This window comes from Euprymna scolopes, chromosome 36 (genome assembly GCF_053919585.1).
Source record: "Euprymna scolopes isolate OS-2025 chromosome 36, ASM5391958v1, whole genome shotgun sequence".
Lineage (NCBI taxonomy): Eukaryota > Metazoa > Mollusca > Cephalopoda > Sepiida > Sepiolidae > Euprymna > Euprymna scolopes.
Genome location: NC_136517.1, coordinates 412,501 through 435,755, shown reverse-complemented (window position 1 = coordinate 435,755; position 23,255 = coordinate 412,501). Strand labels below are relative to the sequence as shown.

Genomic DNA, 23,255 nt, shown 5'->3' with positions numbered 1-23,255 from the left:
GACTACTGGTCACCAAGTACTACCGACCTTTAAGCAGCTTTTTCTTCACCCTTTGTCAGAAAAATCACTCATTGAATGAGGACTGAATGACAAAATAGGATAAGCGAGAGTTACTGGAGCTGCCGATAACACATCCACTGTATTATCTACTCTCCATTTAAAAAAAAAAAAAAGTTATAACTTTACAACTGTAACTTTCTATAAATAAAATGAGTAAAATTGAAAATCCTGCACAAATTCCGTATGGAAAGCTTCATTTATTCTCTTTCAAATGGTAGTCTGAAAATAGAATAGAAATTTTGGATAATAAAACACCAGATGAATAATGATTCATTTATTGTTTTGATCACATTTTCTTAGCAATTTATTTGGATAATGTATCTTTGTGATAAAACTTGATTGATGAGGAAAGTGGTGGAATTAAAAGTCAAGTTTTCTATTATTATTTAATGTGTGTTGTACAAAATATTAGTGAACCATCTTGCAATGCGAGGAAGATGATCTTTTTAAGTGTTTTTGCCTAAAATGCATTTATTTGAAATTGCATTATACTGCACAAACACCTTTTGCTCTCTCAATATGATCTTGTTCAGTCGGAACTTTGCTGTTTCTCCTTCCCCACTTAAAATTCAATTGGTGTAATTTTATTCAATTTTGTTTATTTTCATAACTCCATAAAGGGTTGAAAGATTGTTTTGAAAGGGAAACGAAATTAGCAAAAACGTTTCTCTTAAAAAATTTTTAGTGAAATAAATTCTTGATTGTAAGATTTGTTTTGGACAAATAATTCTCTTTTATAATTAGACTAACCTTTTACTCAATATATTACCTTTTGAAACGGTCTCAAAACCAAACTTTTGATTTGATTGTTGTGCTTAACTTTTAGAAAAAGAAATTTATCATTTCTAGATAATTTTCTAAAGAGATTTTATTTTGGGGATTTTCTAAATCTGTGCCAATTTTGAAGCCTGTAATTTTTTTTTTTTTTCATGTATTTATGGTATTGTGAAATAAACCCTTTTAAGTTGCTATCTATAGTACATTTTTAAAACGTGATGCTTTGGGGGGGGGGCAAAAGCAGAGAAAATCGGTGTGTATCTGTTTAATGGTTTTTGTTTACTGAAGCATATTGTAATCAAGATTTTGTAAATAATGAGCAAAATAAGATTTTGATATTACTTAAACTTTTTTGCCCCCTCCTACCAAAAAGTTAAAAATTATCAAACTTTTTTCTTTACCTCTCTTACTATTTCAAGTAAGCTATAAGGCAGTCAATCAGACCTATCCACCTTTTTCTTTATAACTAAATAATTTAATTTTATGAAAAGGATTTGTGAAACATATTAAAAAAATTTTTAAAAACAAATTATTCTGGATAGGGTAAAAAGTGGGTGTTGATTTAAGTTTTTTATCAAATAAAACTTTTTAGCTTTCTCTATCTGTAATCTGTGTAAATTTGCATCGTGTTGTCTTCAATTTATTTTTTTTATTTGATTTCATTTACTTTAAACTAGTCCTGATAGAAGATAATTCTTCATGGGAAAGTGAATTTGTCACAGATCCAAAAAGAGGGGGATAAAATTTTTACAGGTTCAATTGGTAAACCATTAAAGCTCATCAAAGTGATTGTATATGTAAGGGTAACTTTGAATATAGAACGGCTACAATGACTGAACATAAAGTTTCAAAGTGATTTTGAATCCTTGAAACTGTAGACGAGAAGGTAATTTCTGGTTTGAACTAAAATGTAAATGTTAAGTAATATGGTTCATTTGTCTTCTTAATCAAAAAAGAAATCATTGTACACATGCCTTTTTCATATCAACAAACTTGTTTTAGAAACTATCCAGATTTAACCAATTAAAAAATGTGGCATTTGATATTTTTTATTTTAAGATTAACCAGACTTAACAGAAGGCTTGCTTAAAAGGAAAATAAAAAACAAACCAACCAAAACGAATAAAATAATTAACAATGCTATTTAGAATTAATATTCATACAGCTGTGTGTGAACACGGATTCTCTATTCTATACATCATTTTTACTCTCACAAGAACAAGTTATTCCTATTGATTTGCATTCCTACAAAGTCAGTTTCAAACTTTTTTTTTTTTTTTTTGTCCTGCTAAATTGAATGAGAACTATTTTATTAGATTTTTAAATTTTCACTTTTTTTTTCATTTTCAATCACTTTCGTTCCATAAGTGAGGACTCATTCCAGGATCATAAGAACACATTAAAATTAAATACAGGGATAGGACTCACTAAGTCAAAAAGCTCTCGGTATCATTATAATATTCTAGACATGCATGTGATGTGTTGTGTAAACAACCGCTATTTCTTGAATTTTATTTGAAAGTTTGTGAAAATGTGATCTCTTTAAAGGCATTCTTGCATAATCTATTAAAAATATAAAACTAATTGTCTTGCTTGGTGTTTAATCTGTCCATTCACTCCCGCTTTACAACTTCCGGTTTTGCGCTTGTATAAATAAATAAAAACAAAGCCATAAACACTTTTTCTTTTCTTTTTTTTCTTTTCTTTTTTTTCTTTTTTTCTTTTTTTTTTTCTTTCTTTTTTTTTCTTTCTTTTTAAAAAATTTTTCTTTTTTAATCGACAGTTTATAGGATCATCATTCTTATTTTATTATTTTTAAATAGATTTATACATTTTATTTTTTTACACTCCTAACAATAGAAATAAAACAAAAAAATATTATTTTAACAATTAGTTTGCATTACAAATAAAAAAAAATTAGGTAAGATTGGAGATTGAGTGGCAAAGTACTCTTGATCACATAAAAAGAACCAAATTCCCCATATCACTGTTATGTTACTATGTAAACAATAATATTGGTATTTCAGAAGTTAACATGTTTGAATAAGCAGAACTTCTTTTTTAATAATAAACAATATAAACAGAACTTTTTTTTTCTTTTTTTTACAATATAAATAGAACTTTTTATAATTTTAAACAATCTAAACCTTTTATATTTTTAATTTTAAACAATCTAAACCTTTTATATTTTTAATTTTAAACAATCTAAACCTTTTATATTTTTAATTTTAAACAATCTAAACCTTTTATATTTTTAATTTTAAACAATCTAAACCTTTTATATTTTTAATTTTAAACAATCTAAACCTTTTATATCTTTAATTTTAAACAATATAAACAATTTTTTTATTTTTTTATTTTTTTTTTTATTTTTAGCAAATATTGTGCGTGAATGCTTTGGATTATACGGGGAAAGACTTTCTCCTTTTCCATTCTTTGCTACATGAATTCCATCATATGCATTCCAAAAGTTTATCTGTCCGACTTTTTTTTTTTTTTTTTTTTTTTTTTCTTTTTTTAACGATGGGACCGTGAACCTATGGTTTGTATGTGTATCGGGGGTTAATCATGCCAACAAAGTTTTCTTCATGAATAATTTTGTCATGTTGATACTTTCCATGATCGAAGTTGTCCAGACCTTTATAGGCCGCTCATCCACCCGATAAAATTCATGTGCCTGGTAGAATCCACAAATTAATTATCATGAATAACGTGTCTCAATCCCTGCTATAAACTCTGGTAGTATTACACAGATTTGAGTCACGTTCAACGGTCTCAATAATTAATTTGTGGATTCTATCAGGGATACAAATCTTATTGGATAGATGGGCGGCCTATAAAGGTCTGGACCACTTTGATGATTGAAAGTATCAACATATCGCACATTTTGGCGCGTGTGCTTTCACGTACAACAATGGCCACCACTTTTCACATGAAGAATTCCATTGCTTAATATCCAGAAAACTACTTATTTGCAGAAAATTCGTTTTCAGCATACCTGAAAACCTCACCATTTTAAAGGAAAATGTTAAGTGGAAACTAAGTAAAAATTTACTGAAGTTTTCTTCAAACCGTCTTTATTTGGACTTTTATAACAAATTATAACCTTTATAATAAAAACTAGCAGGGCTACCCGGCGTTGCTCGGGACCGTATAAACAATGAAAAAACAAAAGCAGATATTGAACATATGTTTTATTCTTAGGGGAGAGGAATCTTTCATCTCAAGTTTTAGCGTTACAAACAAACATTTGTCTTTTATATATATAGATAATGACAGGTTTTTTGGGGGCCCCCCTCGAAGATAACTGATCAGTTGACCAACTTCTAGTGGTCCGTTTGACGTGAAATTTCGATATTTGTCATCCGGGTGATGGGGCTTCGATATGATACCAAATTTGTCAAGTTTGGTTCCGTCTTTCAAAAGTTTTAGCGTTACAAACAAACATACATACATACACACAGACGTTTGGCTTTTATATATATAGAAGATGTTTATTATCAACTGGTGTTTTTTTTTTTGTTTTTTTTTAAATCAAACATCAAAAGTGTTAATTTTTTTTCTTTTTACATCAAACATAAAAATATAACTTTAAAAAAATTGACTTTTTATTTTAGATTTTGTTTAAAAAATATTTATGAACTTTTTTTTTTTGTTTTTTTTTTTTATTATTAAAAAGAGAAAAAAAATTCATAAACATACTATTGAAAAAAAAAGTTCATAAATACTTTGTTATACCAGTTCTATTTTTGTTTGATGTGAAAAAAAGTTACATGCACTTGGTGTTTCATTTAAAAAAAAAAAAAAAAAAAAAAATGCATAAACATGTTTTTAATATTTTTTTTTTATAAAGGTTATAATCAATCTATTTATCTACAAGGTGGAACGATAAATTTGTTACCCTAAAGCTAAAGAAAACACTACAGCTTTATTTTAAAACTTTTATTGGAAAAAATCAATTCAGGTTACTTGATTATGTAGTAGAGCTGACATCTGTTCAATGTAGCCACCTTCAGCCTCAATCACCGCCTTGATATGGGTCTGGAACCTGGAGTATGTCTTTTCCACAAGCTTTGGTAGGTTTACAAATACTTGGCGGATGGAGCCAATCAGGCAGGCTTTGGTATTGTGGGAGATCATGTTGATGTTCTCGATGTATGACCAAAGTGGTCCCAGAAGGTTGAGGTTGGGGGAGAAGGGGAGCCAGTGAGAGAAGGGTACAAAGTTGTAGCACTCTTTCTGAAGCCAAGCCTGGGCCTCTTTGGATTTGAGGGCCAGCGCCGAGTCCTGCTGCCACACCCATGGTCTACTAGCAGCTATCGAATTGCACCAGAGGATCACACACTCAACACATCCAGGTACACCTTGGTGTTGACTTTCAAGCTAACTTTCAAGATGCGAGATGGCATGTGACTCTCACTTGAAACCATACCAAAGACCATTACCGTGGCCGGAAACTTCCTTGAGCTGTGTCCTCAAGCGTTGAGCTGTCCGGATTTGCAACTTGAGGGGGCTGGCAATTTGTCATAACTTGGATTGGTAGAAAGCATGGGGTGTACAGATTGGTGCCTCTCCGATCTTGCTTGTTGAACATTGTGTCACTTTCAGACATGATAGAAGGCTCCTATCGCTCTTGTAATTTTTACACAACTGACCAACTAGGATATGGTCTGCAACAAAAAAAGAAAACCAGTTTTCATCAAATGAAAATGGAATTGTTTTTTTTTTTCTAGGGCGACCATTTTAAAACTCAAATCGTCTTGCTTGGATGTTCAAACTCTCCATCTGGTTTACAGCTTCCGGTTTGAAAAATTCTGCGCATGAAAACAAGGCCATGAAAGCTTTTTTTTTATATTGGCATTTTACAGATTTTATTTGGATTTGTTGAAACCGTGTTAATAAAAGGAAACTACTTAACTATCTACACATAACATCTAACTTTTTTTATAAATAGAACAAACAAAAAATCATACAATGAGTAACTGTTACCAAAAGCAATGAAAGTGACAGCTGATAGTTGGTTAAGAAAAAAAACCCAAATTTAACCGGTCAATTTTATTTCTCACTGTAACTGTAACCACACAATAGCAGTTACTTACGTATTTGCTTTAGTTTTTTATGATTTAAACAATTTTAAAGCCATTTCTTATTGTGTTAAATTCTGTAATTGGCAGTTTATAGATGTTAAAATTACTTGCAAATGTTTATTAATACTCTGAAGATTATGCAAACAATAGACTTTTAGCCTGTTAAAAACACGCAAAAGTTATAGTTGTTGATTTATAAGTGCTTTATGCCATACTGGCTTTTGTTAAGTCACACTTTGTTTACAAAGCCTTTATGTAGAAGTGACAGACTAACCATATGATATAGATGTCCAACACTATATACTGTAGCTTTTTTAAGCAAATATCTATAAAAGGAGTTTTGGTAAATTTTTATTTAGTTTCCACCTTAACATTTTCTTTTAAAATAACATCTTTTATAGGTTTTTGAGTATGCTGAAAACAAATATCACATTTAAATTTTCCACAAATAAGTAGCTTTTCATATATTAAGCAATGTAATCCCTTATGTTAAAATTAGTGGTCATTGTTGTACACACAAGCATGCATATTTTTAGCATAATTAATATATTTGCTATTCCATAGCTATAACATATACTGACCCAATGGGTCACCGGTAGTCTACTCTTTACTTTTATTATGTAGATATAAAGAAACATTATTTTGCCATCTAATTTGCATGTTTATTATGCAGAAATGTATGCAAATTTGAATCTGGTGAGAAAAATCACTTTCTCTAAATGCTCAGACATTTAAAAATATTAGTGGTTTAATCAACAGTGAGACAAAGGCAAAAAGAAATACATAGAAAGCTAAGAGATATTGGATATTTAGTTATAAACTATGGCTATATTTTGTTTTTATGGATGTCATGTTCTTACAAATTTTGGACCATTGTGGATATTTGCAGTATTCTAATAGTTTTTAAACCCTATTTATTAATCTCTTTATAACATGTGAAATAACCAATCTAAAATTAAAAAAAATCAAATGATCCTGAAAGTGTTTTTTATACTATTGCATTTGTAGATGTATGGCAGTAAATTGATATGAGAACAAACACTTAAGTTTCTAAATGACCAAATTGCAAGTGAGCAAAAAAAAAGAAAAAAAAAGGAAAAAATATTAAAGTTATCAACATCATATGAGGCCTCCCCCAAATCATGGTACATGCATGGTATGAAATATATACACACACGCACATATGTAATGGTTATTCCAAATATAATGTTTCTTATTTTTTTAGCTTTAAAAAAAAAAGTGAAAAAGTTAAAGATGGATATAAATGGGCTTTTGTGCTCCAGTATTTATTTTTCTACATAGTCACCACCATTCTCATTGCCTTTTTGCCAGTGATTGTGCATGGGTATCCGGAGCACACTTTATCACTTGCATCTTTGTCGTCGATGAACCCATCACCTAACTGTGCTGACATCTACTCTATTGGCTTCGAAAATGTTCAACATTTACTGCCTCAAATAAATTGAGGAGACTTTTAGGAGGCACAGAATTTTTGTAGCACTACTTTTTATTTCAATTTTGCTAATGTATATTAGATACTCTATATTTTCAACTATAACAATCGATGCTCCCTCTTAAGTACTCTCTCTCTCTCTCTCTCTCTCTCTCTCTCTCTCTCTCTCTCTCTCTCAGATGTGCTTTGATTAGCTATTCCAAATAATTTCTTCCAAGTTTTTTCTTACTGGAATAAGATTAACAGATTCATAGTTATCAAGCATTTTCTGTCTGATTTGAAACCGATTTGCTCTACCCCAAATGTGGACACAATTGATTTTTACATACATTTCACTTCAATATGAATAACAGTAGATATGTTGTACATCTGTCTGTGTGTAAATATTTAACTGATAAACTCAAACTACTGGTTGCATAACATTGAAATTAACAGAAAATAGTAATTGTACATCAAGGATGTTTTATAACGAGTAAAATTTTTGTTTGGCTGGATGAATAATGCATACAGAAATGTCGGCAAGTTGAAATGCAAGCTATTCATTTCAATTTGCCAGCATATTTCTATTTCTTTCTGTGCATGGCTAAATTCAGTTCTTCAAGTCATTTAATATTAAATCTTTCCTACCTATCTCTCACTTAGCTACATTTGTAGGAGACATGGGGCACTAGGAAAACATTAGAAATATGTGATAAAAAATTGAATAATTCGACCTATTATCTTTCTAAGCTTATAACTACTTGAAAAATGTAATTCAAACCCTAATTTTTTTATTTTTTTTTTTTAAATTAAAGGAGCAAAGACCAAATTTAAAAAGGAAATAACAGGTTTAATAGCAAATTATGCAATATTTGTTTTTTTAAATCGGTTTTCTTTAAAAGAGATTTAAAGAAAATAAACTTGCTTCGATAAATATATGTATATATAAATTCCAAAAAATCACTTACCTATAAAAATAAATACTATTCAATGGGTTCTCCCATTCTTCATTGTTAAGAATTTATCCATATTTATATTTTAAATTTCATGTATATTTTAAATAAAAGAATTTTTTTAAACAACTATTTGAAAAAGCCGCTATTACATAAGCATTGTTACGTGTTAGCGAAACGCCGGAAGTAGTGTTTGTTCTTGTTTTGAAATACGGATGGACAGAATGGCGTAAAAACAACATGTTCGCGTTAGCCTTGTGCGTGAAGAAATATGTGTCTCCATAGTTAAAAAACTAGTCACATTTTACTTATAAGTGTTTGCCTTAAAAAAACAGTCAATGAAATTTTCTTTTCTTTTTTTTTTTCTCAAAGAAATACATGAATTTTTGATTTAATATTTTAATTCTACTTTCTCGAGTGAATTTTTTTTTTCTCAAATATCTAAAAAAAAAAGAAGAAAACCTTGAATGAAATAGAAAAAATTGTCATCAGCGTCCAATATTTACTTAACAATGTAAGCAGAACATAAGCTTCCACTAAAAAAAATTTTTTTAAAAAATCGTTTTTTTTTTTTTTTTTTTTTTTTTGAAGGGGTTTTACACTTTGGACTTTACAGGTAAATTAAAAAAAAACACTTTCTGTTTTAAATTAGAATATTTTATTTATTGATCTTTTATCTTCAATGTGTGATATATAAAACTTTGGTGCGTAAATTAATTAAATTTTAATAGACATTTCAAAATAGGTGTGTGTGAATTTAAAAAAAAAAAACGTTTGTCTAAAATAATATATTCGGTTTATTGGAAAGAGCATAAAATTTCATATTGACCTTGAAAATATCATAAAAATTGAACCAATAAAAAAAATTTTTTAATTTTAAAAATTGAAAAATATTTAACCCGTAAAATTTAATTGATTTCATTACGTAAAAAAAAAAAAGATGGCTGCATGAAGGTGCGCCAGCATTTTGTAAACACTTTTGTAAAAAATAAAAAATATTTCTATTATTTTTTAAACAACTTTATTAGTTTATTTTGGAAGTATATTCAATAAAGAAAATAAACAACCCACTTTAAACAGAAATTACGAGTTTTTTATATTGCATTCGCAGTTTTGTGTTAAGGGTGTCAAAAATTCCCCCCAAATTCTGATACACCTAACGGAGCACTAAATATCTTGATATCAATTCTAGCTGATTGCACCCAAATCCTTTTTTTTTTTTTTTTTCCATTTTTTTAGGTACAATATAATATTCAATAGATAATTAGCTCTAACAATAAATACGAAATCTGCATGAATTAAAATATATTTTAGCATGATATTGTCCTTTTGACCACTGTACACTCTTTAACCCTCATCCTCGAGTGGCCTCTGGACTTTGATAAGTGGTGATTCCTTTGTTAAGTCAGACATTTTGATGAAATATTTTTCAGGCTTAAAATTTTGTTAGTATTCCTCATAAGTTTACTCCATCATTATGCCATGTACGGACAGCTAGCAGTAATTGTTTGAATTGAATTCATAACAGTTGTAAAGAAAAAGATACGCATAAGTACATACCCAATGAGTCACAGATTTTCATTGGATAATCGTCACTGTTGATTATCCAATGAGAAACAGGACTTTTGAAAGATTTATCGATCCACATAAAATATAAAATCAATTGGGAGTTTTTTCTTTTTAAGAACACTAAAAATTTAAATCAAATGTCAAGTTGTGAGATGCAATGTTATTACTGTCTATATTCTAGAATGTATTAGAAAAAAATGATAAAACAAAATTAAATATTATAGATAATGCAAGCTATGACGTTGGTTTGTTGTAATTTATCAATATCATATATGTCCAAATGAATAAATACTAAAGTTTTTTCTTCTATTCTAACTATATTAACATAAAAATGATGTGTTTCGATAAAACATTTTGAAATAAATATATAGTAAGTAGTACCCCCCCCCCCAAAAAAAAACTTTAGGTCTTAATTTGCATATTTATTTTATAAACAGCTTCTAATAAATTAATATTCTGTAATAAATAGTTGTAATTTTGCATTTTCATACTTTCTTATATTTATGCCATATTTTTGTCACTAGTAAAACGTTGATCGCTGATAAGAGATACTACACTTTAATCTTGATCAAAAGGCCAAGAAACCATTAAAATATTATGTATAAGCGTTTTTAAGTTAATGTAAAAAAAAAAAAAAAAAAAAAAAAAATTAATCTATTGTATTATCTTTTGATGGAGTGGGTTGTTTATTATCAAATCTGTTATCAAAGATTTACTGCCTTTTTAAGGTAGTGAGGGTAATCCTCTCCGGTATTGTTCTTCTTTAAGAAGAGGGATAATGTAGTTAATGTATCTTTTGTTATCATGAGACCATCATCTTGGACTTTACCTCATTTACTTACTTTTTTTTCTTAGGTGAGGGATAGTGTAATATTTGTCCTATTGCCATGATACCATACTCATCGCCATTAGCTTTTATGAGGTGATTCTCTTTTGGAAAACAGTATACTATATTATGCTCATTCATAGCATTACAAGCGTATGCTGTATTTTCGTGGACATCGGCAATATTACATACATATTGTGCTTCAAAAAGTCATATCTTTATTTGTGGGTCAATTTTTAAAAGAATTACGTTGCTGGAAAGAGAATAGAATAAGCATTCCAATGATGTTAATTTTTCTTTTTATGTGTTCAATGTTTTTATGCGGCAAGTTAAAAATGAAAAAATAAAAAAAACAGTAAAAAATGACAACAGCAAAAAGGGAAACTTTTTTCAATGTTTACATTTCATATGTTACGTTTGGATGCATATGTGCGAGGTCAAATTTGATTGGATGTGGCTGAAATTTTACAGGCTATATAAGCATAGAAGTCCATCTCAACTGGACTTTGATTTCTATTTTTACGACCACAGGAAGCAAAGTTACGACCGAGCAAAGTTGACGAATATTTGAGAATTGAAAATATAAATCGGTATATATCATCCACTTTCATATAGATAATAATTTCAGAATTATTTTCATGTATACTGTGTAAATATTTGATTATTAATTGTGCGGAAATTTCTTTTAAAATGTTATCTTTTCTAGAAATTCAAATCTGCTTAACAGGGGAAAATGGTTCGCTATGCGCTCAGGCTGACTAAAGTCAGTGCATTAACGAGTTTCATTGTATTCTCTTAAAAATTAAAAAAAAAAATGTTTTTCTGCTTTCAAAACAAAAGCAGAAAAATCAGTTTCATTTTTTATTCTGAGTTTGTCAATTTAAAATTATTTTCAAGTTTTTCAAATTTGATTTCCAAACAATACTATTTTGTTTTTGTACACAATGTACTAAAAGCGTTAAATAAACAACAAAATGTACTAAGTACATGCGTTTCTGTTATCAATGTATTTATAATTTCTTACTTGTACTTAAGGTAGAATTGTTTTTTTGTTTTGTTTTTTTTAGTGGTAAAAAAATATATATATATATATAACAAATAAAAGGTACTTGCGCACTTATGCTACCATGCTGAAATAATGTTATTATTTAGAAACCCACGAAGGGTGTTTTGTTAACTATTCTGTACTTTCACCTAACAATTAAATAAAATATATAGTGAAAATTTAATTTATTTTTAACTTGTTGTCAAGACCATTTTTCGAACCTTTTTTGATAAAGAATTTCATTGTGATGCATTTTGTAAATTTTTACCTTGTTTCCACCTTAACATTTCTCTTTAAAATGACTACCTCTTACAGTTTTCGGGTATGCTGAAAACGAATATCGCATTTAAATTTTCTGCAAATAAGTAGCTTTTCGGATATTAAACAATGTCATTTCTTATGTTATTGCTGGTGGCCATCTTAGTACGTGCATTTGTGCATAGTTTCTCGGTTATGTTTGCACGCTTGCGCGTACCAAGATGGCCATCAGCGATAACATAAGAAATGACATTGTTTAATATCCGGAAAACTACTTATTTGCAGAAAGTTTAAATGTGATATTCGTTTTCAGCATACCCTAAAACCTATAAAAGTAATCATTTTAAAGGTAAAAAATTACCATTTTATTTCTTTGTTTACATAGTTGAATTTTCAGTAAAACAACAGAATAGAAATAACTAATATTACCATCAACTGGTGAATATATAGTTGTTGCTTATTAGGATTCCTACTGTGAAAGCTATATCAAGGATTCATGTAGAGTATGATTTATGGTTGCATCTCAGAAAATAGGGGTATATTTTGAGTCAGAAAGAGAGGATTTACAAGATTGAAAATTGGACTGGTCCCAAAATGCATAAGTTCTGGTCGACTATGGGAATTTCCATCTTTTACAGAAATTCAAAATCTATGAAAAATTTTCTTTGATTTCTTTCTGAGATTAATTCATATCTACTCAATTTTTTCTTTTCTTTAAGGGAAGTAGTAAATACCGGCCATGAATGCTCTTTAAGCATTCAATGGCTACACCCCAGATTAAGCTCTCCTTTGAAGATGCAGGAAAATATTTTCTCTCAATAAAGCTATATTTAAATACCACTATAATACTTAGTTTTGTTCAAGAATAGACACCCACTGTATGATACCATGCAATAGTTTAAAAATATTGAAATTTGTACATCTGAATTTATAATTCATGGCTTATGGTAAAGAGATGCATCAGATTTGACTGCATAATCAGAAAGAGCACACAATTTTACATAAGAGTACCAAGTTTCATGAGAATAGCTTGAAAAATAAATGGTGGCGAAATTACCGAATTTCTGAACTGTTGAGGTCCGTAATTTAGCCCAGAATGTGCAGTTGCCATTGCGCACAGAAATCACCTTTTCCATTGCTTCCATCGTAACAGATGTACTGAGACAAAAGCTGCTTTCAGGACTGCCAGCAACTACTATAAAAGAGTAATTTAAGAACGTGAAAGAGTTATATATGCTCAGTCTGTCAAGTCCAAAGTAGCTGAACAGCGGCTTGGTTCCCACCAATTGTGGCAAATAACAAAAGAGTCCCGAATAGAAGTGTGTACCCTATCATAACCATCATCAGTGGACCCGAGGTGATCTTGTCAGCATCACACAAAGCCAAACTCTTTGCAGCTAATTCTATTCTATGCAATCAGGGGCATCAAACCCCCCCCCCCCTGTATTTTCTTCTGTCTGAAAACACACTATGCAACTTACAAATATCTGTACGTGATGTTGCCAAACTAATCAAAAACCTCAATTCCCGTAAAGCATCTGGCGTGATGGCATTCCTATTGTAGTGCTCAAAAAGCTTCAACCAGAACTAGCTCCCATACTTACAAAGCTATTTAAGTGTTGTTTTAAAAAGAAATGCTTCCCAACACCCTGGAAAACTTCATCAGTATGTCCCATATTTAAAAATTCAGGTGATCACTCATCTTCGTCTCCATACAGACCAATCAGTCTCCTGTGCATCATGAGCAAGTTGCTAGAATCTGTGTTAAATAGAGAAATCGTCAACTACCTCAGCAAAAATAACCTCCTCAGTGACATGCAATATGGCTTCCAATCTACTAGATTAAGTAATTGTAAAAAAGAATTAGCAATCAATATATAAAATAACGTAAACAATTGACTATTAGTGAACAAATGATCTATATATATATAGATATATATATATATATATAGATATAAAAGCGAAAATGTATGTGTGTATGTATGTACGCTTTTCCTCGATGTCCACAAAAGGCATCTTTCAGAGAAGCACTTGCTCGCTTCACAACTTAAAACTTTTTATATCATCTATAAATTGTAATATCTCAGAGTTATCCACGGAGCTCGCCTGTCTATTTAATTTTATTGACTTTCAAACGTTAATTATTCAACATTTCCCACATCGGCACGCGTTACATTCGGTTTTCGGTATAAAAACAAGCAAAACTCGACTCTAATCACAGGTCAAAAGCCAGTTGTCTCAAGAGAGCTAAGTAACGTTTGTTCAATGTCGACTTCGTCATATCAGACTGTAGCTTTCATTTCGCTCCTCCTAATAAACAGGGAGCGGGTTTTTAAAAACAAACAAACCGATTTATTCACCTCATTCAAAACTGTCCCGCACAAAATGCTTACTGCTGAATACCTATCGCCGTCACGTCAATCAAAAACACGCACCTGTCTTTTTTAACACTTTACTATTTTTCAACTGCGCGTCGTGAAGGCTTCGTTTTTTTTTTTTCACATACCCCAAAAAACACCCGGGCAGTATATATATATATATCTATATATATATATATATATATATATATATATAAAAGCGAAAATTGTGTGTGTGTGTCGGCAAAAGGCTTTTTTCGTCAGCCTTCTCGGGGGGGGGGGGGTCGCTCATTCTTAAAACTTTTTATATCACGTCTAAATGATAATATCTACGACTTAACAACGGAGGTCGCCTTTTTATTTAATTTGTCCGACTTTTACCAGCTTGTCGCGTCTTCGAAAAGCGAATGATCTGGCTTGCAGCGCAAAACTAGGTCAGACATCACGCCACTTCCTCGCACCTGTTTATTTCGCTTTATAAACCTTCACATAACGCCCTTATCAGTTCCTCTCCCCTCGTGGCCGAGATGGTTAGGTGTCTGCCTTTTCCCCCCTTTCGTTTCCACCTTCGCGGCAAGAATTCGGGGTTCAATCCTACCTTCCTACTAAAACTTTTTTTCTTTTTGTTTTCTTTCGTTTTTTTTCTTTTTTTAACACACACACCTCCAAACACCCGGGCAATGCCAGGTACCCCCTCCTCCCCCTGCTAGTTAACAATAAATACAAAAATAAAATTGTTTATTTGTGATCGAATAATTGAAAACATCACTAAATAAGATTTTTTTCTTTCTTTTTTTATTTAAAATAATGAATAAATAACTAATCTCATTTGATAACACTTTTGATGATCAGTTAAACTGTAGTAAATAGTTAAAGCTAAGTATATTTTATCATTTAGTATTGATATATATTATTAATTATACTAAAAGAGGAGCCCAGTGTTTCCTGGGAATGAAAGTGTTCATATATTATTATTAAAAAAGGCGAGTATGTAGTATATAAATTTGATAGTGGGTTTGATATCTAGGTTTGAAAACAGATAAAACTACTTTGACATAAATAGCCTTCTACCTTAATTTGTAAGGGTTAGCATAAGTATAATGAATTTGTGTTCAAAATGTTGAAGATATAAAGTCGGTTCAAGAGTAGAATCTATCATAGGTAAGTGTAAAAGCAAAAGGTAAAATGATTTATGGAAAAATCATTTATCCAACAATTCAATATCAACAATTGGTGCATGATCATTCCTGAGACTATACAAAATTTATTTTTTATTTTAATAATGTCTCATCATCAGCACCAGAATTAGACATCAAATAGAAATCTTAAAATATATGAGTAACAAAGAGTGGATATCAAAAGATAAAGTAGCAAATCAAGATTTTTTTTTTTTACCTCTTTTTTAGTTTATAATCTACTTGGAGAAATGCTTAGAAGGGTTATATTTTGCAAATACAAATATTGTTTGAACAAAAGGTTACAATAATTTTTATAGGCCGTTTACATTTGAAGTACCAAAACAAAATAGAAAACAAGATAACAATAATTGTCAATTAGAGATTAAAAAAAATAAATATATAAAATGTAATGTCTCAGAAACGATATATATATATATATCATTTTACTTTTTGTTTTTATTTATATATATATATATATATACACACACACACACACACGATTCATGTATTGCATATTTTGACTTGATAATTTCTTTCATGCAAGATTAGTCATTTATTTTCATTAGATAATCAAATCAAGGGATAATTATTAGGCAATGAAATTACTTTTTTAATTGGTAAATGAAATTAGGATGTTCTGGCATCTTTAATAAAGCTAAACATTAGGAAATAGTCTTCTCTTTCACTTATTTTCTTAGTTTTTTGAAAAAGATTTAAACAAGCCTGTCAGAATTTTTATTAATACATGAAATTATAGAAACATCGGTTGTTCTTCACAAAGATTTTATTATGTGATTTTTTTCTTTTTATTCCTTATATTATTTGCAACACATTTTGGGCAATTATCATTTTACGTATTATACCAATGTGCTGATTACACATGTTAAATACCTCCACCCCTTTTTTTGGTAAACGCTCACATTTGCCTTTTACAAAGCATATTGCCACTTGGACGTAGGGAGCTACTATTTGGGACCATGCCTAGGAATAATTTACAAGATGTTGGTTTACATTACATTTAAACTTCTGCATATTAGTACAGTCAGGGAAGCATGTAGCGGGAAGGGAATTCCAAAGTGTAGTTGTTCAAGGGAAGAAACTATTAGAGTAGAAAGCTTTCTGGTATTTAGGGACCTCAACAGTGAAGGAGTGTGATTTTGTTGCTAAGCGTGTTTGTTAGGGAATATGTACGTTGATGTTGCACAAGTGCAACGAGTTCAGCAGAGCACATTCCATTAAAATACTTGTAAAACAGGCACAGAGATGCAACCTTGTGGCAATGGGACAGCAACTCAAGCTTAGTTGACAAAGTGGGACCTATTAGATTGAAAACTTTTTTGGACCCTATTCAAGAGGATAAATGTACCAGCAGTACTCCATGGATGGGCGAATGGTGCTTTATATATATATATATATATATATATATATATATATATATATATATGTTTGTTTACATATTTTTGTTGTAAAAAAAAATTGTCTGCGAGTTTACATTTTGAGTAGGAGTGGCTGAAGAGAGAAACAGACTGAGAGTGAGAAGAACAAAACGTAATCAATATGTATAATCAGCTATCAGTATAATCTATTTTCCTTTATTTCTTTTGATCTTTGTTTTCTATTCGATGTTCTAAAAATAACAATTGGCTGCAGGGTTACACATATGCTAGGAGTGAATGAAAAGACACAGATTGAAGTAGTGAGAACAGGAAATGATCGGTGCTTGTAATCAGTACTTCTTTTTTCTTTCTTCAAATTGCGAAATTCGTTTTTGTTTATGGAAAATTATGCATCTTTTACACGTCTGATTAAGGCAAGAAATTTGTTAATAATTAAAAACAAGTCCTGTCATGGTCTGTGAAAAAATATGTAATTTTAAGTAAAATATTTGTTTTAAAATCTTAAAATCTAGACGATTGAAATTTTCCAATTTCATCTAGGATTACTTGGATCAGTTAGTGGTTAAGTCCATAAAAATATATTGGAGAATTAAAGAAACAATTTTTGATTAATTTTCTTTATTCCATAAGAAAATTAAAAGAATATCTGATATGTTATTTAAAAAGACTTTTATAAAAATGATTTAATTTTTTTAATCTTTTTAATATTGAAACTAATAAAACAATAAATTATGCAATCATCAGTTTTCCATTTTACACCTATGTTTTTTTTTATCTAGATAACTTTGCCCTTATATTTTAAGTAATTAATTTTCACAGGAATTTCTTTTTGAAAATGACTTTTCACACTTGCTCATGGTTAGGTTCATAAAATAACTAAAAAATATTAAGATGTAAAAAAACTTTTTAATATATATTCTTTATTACATAAAACAAAAATCTCTAAAGAGTTTTAACCTTTAAATTTTTGCTTTAAAGCTATTTCATTTTATAGAAATATAAAAAATGAAATATATATGTGTGTTACAAGAACAGCTGCCTGTTCTTGTGACTAAATATGAAATAGGATAGTCAAGGATTCAAACTTGTGAAGCTAGATTTGGAATTGAGAATTCCAATCATAAGTTAAAATAAACACAGAATGTTATTATAAAATGGAATGCAGAATTACCATTGTTTAGCTCACACAAAATAGTTAGATATCTGTTTATTGAAAAAGGAATGTAATGATGAATTTTGTTTTTGTTATAAAAATGAAATTAAAATAAGGAATTTAAAAACGCACAATGGAAAATGTTATTTGTAAAGTGGGTTACGTAAATTAGGTTAGAGAAGGCATGTCATGCCATGTGTCTGATATGCACGTGCTGGTCATGCAATGACGTCATGAGTTATGAATTTAGTTAGATGAATCAGGTGAGATCAGATCGGTTGCAGATCAGTCAGATCAGAGAAGCAGAGAGGTTCAGACCGATTCTCAGTTAGTCAGGGCACCCTCTTGAAAGTGGGAGACTTAGAAGGAACCATGTAACAACTTTGAATCCCTGAAGTACAGAATCATTTCTGACCAGTCGAAGAATAAACTATCAACATGTTTTTATAACTGCCGTCTTTCTGTGTTCATCATTCCAGCGAGAAAAGGTAATGTGTTTAATCATTCTAGTATGAATCAATGTATACCACTTTATCCTCTCATCAAAGTATGTCTTGTGAATATGAACTGTCTCCGTATAAATGTCTTCAACATGTACCTACTGTCACTCTGTTTCCTCTCTAAATGAACATTTAAAATATGTGCGTTGTCTACTACAATCAACATTTAATATATGTACAGGCCGTCACGTAAATACCAAACTCACTATCTCTCGGTCTATCTGTCAGTGTATTATAAATCTCCTCTCGTTGAATTACATGTTCGGCTTTCCTGTATTAGCCTGTACCCTGTCTCTTTATATATAAGACTGTCTCTATCTCATAATGTCTCTCTCTTGATATATATGCAATATATCTGCACACAACATGAACACTCTAAGATTCTCTACTAAGATGAACACAACAACAATATATAACATCAGTCCTCTTCTAATAAGAACTATGCAACATTATATATATATATATATATAACCACTTTTTGCTTGTATATTAACTTTTCTTCAAAGTAAAAATTATAAATCTGATATTTGAAATTAATTTTCCTAGAAATCTACCAACCAGATCTTGACAATGTCGGTGAATATCACTATAATGAATAAAAAAAAAGGGGGCAATTTTTACCTTCACAGAGGCTGAAGGTTATATTTTCAATCAATTCATCATTGTTTGTGTGCAGCCTAATGTCCACATCACTTGATCAATAGTCATCAAATGTAGTTTAATTTAATTGATTTAATATTTGAATATCACGATGACGGAAAAGGTTATGCTTTCAGTAATAACTTTGGTTCTGTCCGTATTGTAGCTGATGAACTCATATGATCTTATCTTTTGACCATAAAAGGTTTGGTTATGGTCGGAATTTTGATTGTATTTCAATTTCAGATTTTTCCAAATTTAAGGATTTGCTTCTTTGATAACTGTAATCACTATGTAAAAATTTCAGCCTGATTAGTTTTTGAATTGTCAACATTTCTATAACATAACTTTAGTAATATTTCTTACAATATAGAGAAGTAAGACCCAGATAAGATTGTGTCCCATCTTTATCAGGCAGATATTTATAGTCTCACTGCATGTTCGTTTTTTTTTTTTTTTTGTGCAATTAAAGTAACGCCTGATTAAAAACAGGACCATGGAGTCAGTAACCCAAATACACAAGAGTTTTTACATTTTTAAGTTGTCTCCTAAAACAATGAATTTACCCTGGCTTTGACTTCATATCCCTATTTTATATTTCTTTACATTTTGGTAAAACAAATTAACAATTCATGTGAATTTTCTGTTTTTTTTTTTTTTGTTAGAATCTGAAAACTTAACCATATATTTCTTTTATGTTAATACCTCTATCAAGCCTTGTAGACATGCAACTAACCACACCTGGACGCGCAGAAATGATTATCAGACTAAGATGGAATGTGTTCATCTTTTGTGAAACAAGCATCTTTACATGTGACAAAAATCGTAGAATAAAATGATAATCACCCCACCCACCCTTCGATTTTGTCAAATGTTAAAATTTCTGATTGTACTAGAAATTATATTTTCAATTCTTTTAAATGTTTAGTAATTGATTTATTGCAATATCATCAAAAGTGTTTCTAATTAGTTAATGTTTTGCTTATTTAGTTATGTTATGGTCGAAGCAGTTATTTTGTTCTTCCTTGAAATCTTTGTATTCATGAGCAGAAAGTATAATTAAGTTATGTGTTCGTATCTGTCGAGAATATGTCCTCAACAACAATCTGACAGAAGATGAGTCATTGTGGTTTCTTCTGGCATTGCTCTGTCAATCTTGATTTATTCTGTTCAGTCTTGGGAGGTTCACTCTCTTTCAGACTTTACCTTCTCTTTAAGAACAAGTTAGTTTATTTCTAATTGCAGAGGCATTCCGACTGAGGAATACTAACAGAATTACTCAGGCATTTTTTATGCACCAGAGTGCACTAATCCTAATACACTGGCTTTGCGTCCAACCTAGAGAGGTAAATAATATAAGTATAGAAAACTATTTTTAAATAAAAATGACAATAAGTGTGTGCTGTAATGATTATAGATGAGTTTGACAGGGTCACTATCATTTTCATTAATCATCTTGGGAAAGGTATGGATCCACATATCTCTCTCCTTTCAACCTTTAATAGGGGGGTAAACTAGACTCTCAAGCCTTGGTTTTGTAACTGATCCAAAAGGAAAAAGCCTTATTTCCAGTCATCCTGGATTTGCTTCCGATGCAGGCATCAGTTGTCTCTTAAAACTAAAAGGAGGCCAATATAAGCTGATGTACTTTTAACATTTGAATGCAGCATCTGAGTATATTTAGATGAACTAAGCAATAAGACTTTTCTTTGTATATTTAATAAAACTAGGCAAATAATGGATAACAAGGTTTAAAATTATAAATATTTTTATATTTTTTCATGTGACAGCTATTGATTAAGATTGTGATGGTCATGGAAACTAAATATAGTTAAAACATTTAATACTCCCCACTTACTTGATTTCCCTGACCCTGTACTACATCTTTTGTACAAAACAGTTTAATTGTCCAAAGAGATGATTTCAGAGTAGGTGGAGATCATCTATCTTGACAGTGAGTAGGGATATATGATAGAAATCTCCTAAACAAATCAAAATCTTTGTCATTAAATAAACATTTTATGACAGTAAAATAAAAACTGTTTAAAATGTTAAATAATATATAGAATTAGTGTATGAAATGAATTGATAATTAAGAAACAAATTGAAAATATTGACACTACATTTTCATATTTTGATTTTAATGATCACTCCATAGTCAGTGAACTCTTGAAACATTTCTGTGTACTTTTAGTTTGTTTCTAGCTTATGAGTTAATTCCATTTCTATGCTATTTTTGTTAGAAAAAAAGTCTTTGGGTAAATTAAAGTCATGTTAAACTTATTTGATTATAATTATGCTTTCTAAGCAATGTAGTTACACCAAAGTTTTATATATTCATTTTAATTTTTTAATATATTAAATGTGATGATAATGAAAACTAAAAAAGCTATTTTATCTTTTACAGGAAGATGAAAAATTCTTATCTAGTTTATTTAGTCAACTTACAGATGATGAAACAGATGATGAAAAAAGAAGAGAGTTGGTTTTCTTTCTTAAGGAATTTTGTACATTTTCGCAAACATTACAGCCACAAAACAGGGACTCATTTTTTAAGGTAAGATTTCTTTGTTTTTGTTTTCATAATTTTTTTACTTCTATTTTTAAAGTTTGCTTTGAGCATAAAACCTGTTTGAAAGTTCCTTGTGTAATTCCAATGTAGATTTCTTTTTTCTTGGGATTTACACCTGATATGATTTTAGCTTTGTACACGATGGATCTGATTGTGCAATTCCCACCTGTGGGGCAAACTACCTTTTCTGCATGAGCAGCGGATGTTTTGGGGGGATTGCTGTTTTAGGCTTTGAGGTTATAGAAGGTCAGCATGAATAACTTTTTAATTATTTTTTATTGAAGAGTTTGTGAAATTTAATGGATAGTGGAAAGTGTTTATTAATTGAAGAAATTGTTTACTGATGTCATATTTAGTATTGAGGCATAGGTGTGTGGGTGGGGTGAATCAAGATAATCTTTGTTTTCTTATTGGATCTGTGTTGCCTGGTAGGCTGTGGGGGCGTCATAATTAAGGGATCTACCATTTTCATATACTGGAAGATATGACAATGTTAACAATGTAGTGTGGCAGATGTCCAAATACACCATTTTACATTTCGTTTAAATGAACTCAGGGCTCCATTGAAACCAACACCAACCAAATTTTGTATGTGTCCGGTCGTAAGAAAGGCAGATTTTGGACAGAAAATTTTTTTTTTTTTTTTTTTTTAGAAATGGTCAGTTAACTTTTATTTAATCCCGAAACAAATATATACACAGATGACATTTTAGATCTATTCAAGTTCTTGAAAATGGTTTATAAATAAACTTTGTAGATGCAAAAACTGAGATTGGTTTTTATTTATTTTTACTATTTTCAAAAATTCATTTCATATAGAGGAAAGGATCATGTCACCTTTTACATAGCAATATAAAATACATACTATTCAATTTGTATCTTAAAGATCTATGAGTGTACCAAATTTGAAAAATAAATCTGTCACTCGTTCTGATTTTTTGTTTTATTCAACACATAATCTATACATATATAAAGTTATTTGTTACGTGACCCGGGTGTTTGTAGGTGTGTGTGTGTGTGTTGGGGGGAGAGGGTGATCAAAGCTATTCTGTTTTTAAAAAAAAATGTTGGCCGGGTGTTTGGAGGTGTAAAAGAAAAAGTTTTAGTAGGAAAGTAGGCTTGAACCCCAAACCTTTGACGTGGATGTGGAAACGAAATGGAAAAAAACCCTGAGACCTAATCATCTCGGCCACGAGAGAAGAGGAATGAAAAGGATCTAAATTTAACATTCATAAAATGAAATTGACAAGTGTGAGAAACTGAAGTCGCATGATGTTTGACCTTGAAACATGACGCGGATGCAAGCCAGTTTTCGCTTGTTTTATACTGAAAAGCGAAAGAAACATGCAGCGATTGAAATATCTGGAAAAAATAGCGTGTGAAAGTCGGGCAAATTAAATACACACGCGACCCACGTTCTTAAGTCGTAGATATTATCATTTAGACGTGTTA

At 30.3% G+C, this 23,255-nt stretch overlaps 1 protein-coding gene across 4 annotated transcripts in view; it reads left to right on the top strand.

Annotated features, from left to right (window-relative positions):
* The window catches only part of LOC145260273 (serine/threonine-protein phosphatase 4 regulatory subunit 3-like), a 100,836-nt gene that overhangs the window by 43,916 nt on the left and 33,665 nt on the right, over positions 1 to 23,255 (top strand). For all 4 annotated transcript variants that reach the window (XM_080118108.1, XM_080118110.1, XM_080118107.1 and 1 more), the window contains one exon: positions 21,639 to 21,788. In XM_080118108.1, coding sequence (XP_079974234.1) covers positions 21,639 to 21,788 — 150 coding nt within the window. The remainder of the gene's footprint in view (positions 1 to 21,638; positions 21,789 to 23,255) is intronic.